The sequence below is a fragment of the Buceros rhinoceros genome, unplaced genomic scaffold (genome assembly GCF_000710305.1).
Source record: "Buceros rhinoceros silvestris isolate BGI_N320 unplaced genomic scaffold, ASM71030v1 scaffold1117, whole genome shotgun sequence".
Lineage (NCBI taxonomy): Eukaryota > Metazoa > Chordata > Aves > Bucerotiformes > Bucerotidae > Buceros > Buceros rhinoceros.
This window is the reverse complement of record NW_010420258.1, coordinates 19,001-25,335: the sequence shown is the minus strand read 5'-3', so window position 1 is coordinate 25,335 and position 6,335 is coordinate 19,001. Positions and strand designations below refer to the sequence as shown.

At 38.5% G+C, this 6,335-nt stretch overlaps 1 protein-coding gene across 1 annotated transcript in view; it reads left to right on the top strand.

The window, feature by feature from the left end:
* Positions 1–3,490, top strand: part of MAN1A1 (mannosidase, alpha, class 1A, member 1) — a 111,447-nt gene extending 107,957 nt beyond the window's left edge. Inside the window, exons 10-11 of the mRNA XM_010139225.1 lie at positions 1,466–1,581; positions 2,948–3,490. Coding sequence (XP_010137527.1) covers positions 1,466–1,581; positions 2,948–3,074 — 243 coding nt within the window. The 3' untranslated portion in view covers positions 3,075–3,490. The remainder of the gene's footprint in view (positions 1–1,465; positions 1,582–2,947) is intronic.
* Positions 3,491–6,335: the final 2,845 nt, after the last annotated feature.

The window sequence follows — 6,335 nt, the reverse complement described above, 5'->3', positions numbered from 1 at the left end:
CCCTAAACAAAATCTACATCCCGTAATCACTTCAATGATATTCATAATAACTTCAGAAACAGAGGAACTAGTTGTCTTCCATCTCTCCGTCAGGGGTTTGATAAAGCTCCAGGTACTTCTGCCTGAAAGTTATTGCTCTGGTACCCGTCTCCTCAGCAAGCACCGTGTTTCAGAGTAGCGTGGTCCTGAGTGAATGTAGCGATCCACCATGTGATTCTCATTCTGAGAAGTTATCTAGGGCTGAAGAGCATTTTCTGGATTTGTATTTGCCTACCGAGTTGTTTTAAATATAATCATCACAGATTCTCTTCACTCCTTTGTTTTACTGCATGATACCCGGGAGTTAAGCAGAAAAAGAAAAATGAAGAGGTGAAGAATACTTCTGACACAGTTAAAAAGGTCGATTATAAAGAAAATTATAAAGATTATAAAGAAAAAAAGATGAATTAATATTTTTAAACAAAGCAGTGATAACAGATCTAATATTCAAATAAGGTATTGGGTAGCAGTATATTTAAAGAAGTTATAGGTACCGCCTTTCAGATGCAAACACCTGTCTGAAAAAAAGAAAAGCAGCCAAGTTCATTAAATAGTATCACTGTATAGACCTTCTGTTCTTCCAGCACAGGTACATGGGGTTTGCCCTTCTGTGTACACCCTTCATCTGATCTTTTTTCTCCTTCAGAATTAGCTGATCGTATAGAAAAGAAATTTTATTTTTAGGTGGATTTTTTTTCTTGCAAAACAGGAATCAATCATCTGTTTTACACCTTTTAACTGAATACCCAGTTTGGAAACCAGTTAGACAAAAACACATTCTTACATCTAAAACATAGCGCATTGTTCAGCCACACACTGGCTTTCCATCTACTCCTGCGTAACAGACAAAGCTTTTTCAGAAAGCTATTGAGGAAGAACAGTACCTACTGCAGGAAAGGAATTCAGCCACATCAGGGGTTTCCCATGGAAAAATGAAATAGTTGCAAAGAGAAGCCAAACAACTTTCACAGAAAATGGAGAGTTGCCTTTCCTTTTTCGAAGCGACTTGCAGGAGGTAGGGAAAAGGCTGGTTTTTATCATGGTGTTCAATTCTATCACAATAATTTTAAAGCACTAAAATACGGCCAAGAAAGGTAAAGGTGACATGATCTCTGAAGGCTGGTAGACAATCCTGTGAGAGAGAAGGCACTGTTACTCCTATTAAAATGAGGAAACAGAAAAAAAGTGACAATCCCTATATCTTTACATCCATATATCTTTCCTTCTGCAAACTGGTTTGTGTCACTTTTATTTATCATTTTTCTTCTCTTCCTAAATGTAAAATTAGACATGTGTGCCTATGTCCTTTATTAAAAAGTTTTCTGTCTAGAGCTGTATGCAGTTTTCATCTCGTCATAAAAAATATTGTGACAATTTTTGTTTTGTTAATCCCACGGGTTATATATTCTTTTTTCCTCCTCTTTAGGCACTGGAAAAACACTGCAGAGTAGATGGTGGCTATTCTGGCCTTAGAGATGTTTATAACAATCATGAAAGCCATGATGATGTGCAGCAAAGTTTCTTCCTTTCGGAGACGCTCAAGTAAGTTAAGAAAGTTGACTTTCTTTAATATGAAGTAGTTCTGTGTATCGTCTTTACAGGTAAGTATTTATCATTAGTACCCTCCACACTGACACAACAAAACCTGACTGAAATAGTAGAGCTTTTCTTAGGTGATGGGAAGCTGAAGTACCCTTTTTTTTCTCCTCTGTCAATAAACTAAATTCTGTGACTTCGGGAAGTTATCTTTATGTCTGATAAAGGGTCTCGATAGTCTTTGTTGAGAAATTACGTCTCCTAGCTTTGATAGCATCCAATTGTATATGCCAACACTAGTGAAACAAATCGACTAGACAGAGGAGTTACCAGGCTCGTGTTGCATAGTTTTTATTTTAGAACTACAGAAAAAGCAGTCCACTTGTGTGGTAAGCTCGCAGGGCCTGTTAAGAGAGAAAAAGAAAAGGTTTCATTATCTACTACAGTCTTCTAAGTTTTTAATGAAGTAAAGGAAATTTTGTCTTGGTCACTTCACTTCTTGGTTTTGTTTTGGTTTTTTTTTTGTTTGTTTGTTTGTTTGTTTGTTTGTTTTTTGCTGTGCAAGAAAAGGTTGCAGAGAGCAGAAAGAAGCAATCATGCTGTTTGGACAGAAAGTGTGATACTTAAGTAAATGAAATATCATAAATACATCTATATTCATAACAGCAGTTTTTGAGATAGTGCACTCCTCCTCCTACACCTTTTAAATTGGCCTTTCAGAATTAGACCGAGAAAAGCCTTCAGAAAAGGATTGTGACTGAGGAAAAAAAAATTAATTTGCAAAGCAGACTTTCATCCTTAAGCAGGCTTCAGTAATCAGCCTACAGTAGCTATTACCTTGTATCATAAATAAATAAAACGTTGGATTTGTTTCTGCTGGGTTTGATAGACCCTGGCCTAGTAAATGGATGCCCAAGCTAGTGGTCTAGTGCTAGTTTTCTTCTTTAAAAATCCGAAGGCAAAGGGTGTTCTCAGAAGTAAGACAGGATTGGACTACAGTATTTCCATTCCTACACCTTGATCTTTGTGGACATTCAAGAAAAAAAAAGATACTACGGTTGTATGTTATCAAAACGATATGTAATAAAATTACCGAGGATGAAATGGAAGTGAAGTGAATTGATGTTTAACCCTGATAGCCTAAACTTCTTTGTCCTCTGTCAGGATAGGGGGTTCTTTTGCTGGTTTCCCGTTGCTATTGCTGTTGAGTCCAATCTGAGTTCAGCAGCCCCAAGGTTCTGTACTAATCATGGTGATGCTGGGACTTCACTGGTGTTTTGTGTTTGGTCAGCTGTTTCCATTGATACCTTCATCTAGGGATGTTTTCCTGAAACCTGATGCGGTCACATTTCCTGCTGTTTTTTCTTGCCAGGTACTTATACCTGCTGTTTTCTGAAGATGATCTTCTTCCATTTGAACACTGGGTCTTCAACACAGAGGCTCATCCTCTCCCTGTTCTTCACAAAGACAATGGGAATAAAGAAGAAAAGCAGAAATAGATGAAGATTAAGTTATACTTTGTTTCATTCCTCATGTTTCTTGCCAGGACTCGGGCACATGATTTGATTTTAAATTCCTGAGTGAAATTTTTAAATCAAGTGTTTTGCAGTCTGTTTTCTTTAACAGTAAATATTTATTGATGGACTCCAACTGATTATGATAAATCTTCATTCCTCTTACCCAGCTGAATCACTTCTTAGAAGACAGATAGGACGTCTCTCCAGATTTTGTAAGGTTGCAGTGTCATCTTGGCCGTAAAGATCAGAGGGTCTGCATGTTACTTGTTTCCTGTTATGCTTTTAATTTGACTGCAAAATCCTTTTCTCCTCTGTGAGGAGATGTCTGCTTTAAGCTGTAATATTTTGCCATGTTGCAAAAAGCCATATTGAATTAAGTATAAAGAGCTTTTTTTTTTTTTGGTTCTATGTTAATTTGTTTTGTGTGTCATCCGAGACAAATCTTGTGACTGTGACAGCCTCTTCTTATGCGGGTCTATCATTACTGGTAAAGTATCTGATGTAATTCAGTGTCAATGAAGTCTACACACGAATATTTTCATCTCATGCAGACACAACTCTGAAACTGCAGTATACGTTGAAGTTAGTGTAAACTTAGTTTTTATGAATTTAGCACATTAGTTAGCAATCCTTAGTTTTTCAGGTTTTAATTAGAATATTGTAATAGAATAAATTGTTCCCTCCCTTTTCTAAGTGGTGTAATTCTCATCTCTTTAGTCAGGCTAAATACAGAGTAATATAAGAATCACTTCATATTACGAAAGGAAGTCTTACCTTCTTTATACATTTAGTCCAGTAGCTTTCATTTGGTTGGATGGTAAAAAGACAAAAAAATATCTGATGACATTTACCTTGAAGCTGAGAACTACACCAGCGACGATTTGTTTGCTTTTCTGGGACTCTCTCAAACAGACAGGTTCAGTCCTGACAGTTTCTTGTCACAACGCAATTTAATGTATCTACAGGAGTAAAATCAGATGTCCAGATGCCTTGAAGAAAACTTGTCTCCTTAAAAGAAGATAATCATTCGGAGAGGACGTTATCCAGCATACAACTAAAACTTTCTGAAAGCACCGGTCTTCTCTCAGTGACAGAAACGCAGTGCGCTGAAATTTATTCCCTAGATTATAGGCCTGGCTTGATAAGAAAGGCAACAACAACAACTTTGCCAAAAGTATTTTACTTTGTAGCATCACCAAAGGGAAAAAAATTATGCACCATTAATTCCTGTTTCTGCTTAAGAGTAGTTTGGAGCGATTGACGTGATTATTAAGTCTGTCTAGGTTTTCCTTGAATGACAGGACGACTTTCACGGATTTTGAGTAGGGTGTAAGACCTCCCTCCCCCTTCACTGATTTGACTGCAGCACAACAAATATGGTTCTGAACAGTAATCTTCTTTAAAGGTATTTGGTAAGATCGCTCACTTTTCCAGCGTAGCTCATCGCAGCCAAGGAAACACATTTGTTAGGCATTACAGAGCACGTTTTTCTTCTGTGCTGACAGAGGTCTGCGATGCTGTTTTTCTTAGGTAGAAGCCAAGAGCAAAGATAACAGATTACAGTTTTATATATAGCAGCTGGAGACGGGCCCATGAGCTCAACCCTCTGCAGTCTGTAGAGACAGCGCTGCTGCTCTGCTTCCCCTGCAGCAGGAGAAGATGGCACGTGCCACATGAGCTGTCAAAGACATTTATGTAGGGGGCAAGGCCAGAGGATCTTCAGTGATGCTGATCCTCCTGTCACAGGACTGGCAGAGCTGAGCATTCAGACATGGAAGTTAATAGGGGTACCCTGCTGAGCCTGGGCAACCCAGAGCTGCAAGAATGGATGCAAACGTATATGCAGCTGCCTGAGATAAAGCCTGTTTACATGGAACCGCACACTGAAAGTCAAGAATTTTTGCTTTACCCCCTTTTTTAATTATTATAATTTTCTTTTTTAAAGTGTGGATTCCCTTATGTCACAGTAACAGTTTTCTGAAACTAGATGAGCAAGGATGAAGTCTTGGCTCTCCTCTGTTGAAAAGCAGAGCTCCTGCTGATTTTGATACACCAGGTTTCGCATCACTGGAGGACTATACTTCACTGTATTTTTCTTCAGAAACAGTATTTATAAGGGTGCTTTTTTTTCCCCCCTCCCCAGATACCACAGAGAAATTACAGCTGTGGAATAAAACCAAAAATTCTCTTCCCTCTTTATCCAAAAAACTACTAATAATTACTTTTTGTCTTTGTTATCTTTATTGGGTCATCCACTGCTGCCTACCACCTGGTTGCACACGTGCTGCTACAGTGCATATCAGTCAGATAACAGCTCAGACAAAAACACATCAAGAAATGGGGGTTGTAAGCCTCTTTTTACATGGTTTTCTGTGTCACAGTATGCTTTCCCCCAGAGGAGCCTAGTGTTCTTGCCTGTACCTAACAAGCTGAAGAGGAATAACGGAGCGCTGGATAGCTCTTCCCCACCCTTCCCAAAGCAGGCTGCAAACACACAACTCTTGTATACACTGGGTCCGATGTACTTACTTAAATATAAGCATCATGACTGTTTCCTTGTGATACAGACATTTAGGGTTGTTTAATTTTGGTCTTCTTGTTTTAGTTTGGGAGTTAGGATGATATGAAAGAGCACAAATTTGATGTGGCTGGTATTGGTATTCAGGTTGTCTGTACAAACTGCACTATAATGTACTTTTTGTAAACTAATGTAAGTAGACGAGATGATTGTACAACATGTAGATCTGCCAACTGTAAGAAAAAAACCCCTTTTCATAAACTGAGAATATATTGATTTTTCTTCCTGGTTTTTTTTTTAAATACCCCCAAAACACCAAAGTTAGAGCCATCATTTTGAAATGGTCAGTGCTTACCACTGCTTGTTAGATCGCTGAGATGATAACATGGAGTTTTTTTCCTGTTCCCTGAACTAGCTGCCTGGTACTGGCTAGTGATAGTCACTTCATGTTCCCAGTCATTCCAAAGAGCAAAAGAAATTGCTTGGGGCAGGGGGAGCATTATCCCCGCATAAACACCCTGCCTATACTTTTTCCATTGCTTTGTAGCTTAAGAATGCATTTCAATCTGCGTATGTTAAGTCCTAAGAGACAGACAGACCACTTTAAATGGCACCCACATTGTTTCACGGGGAGAAAGAAAATGTTTTGGTTGGTTGTGAGGCGAGAAATATTGCATATGTGTTGGTTGTACACAGATTTTGGCAAGCCCCAATGGCTCACTGTT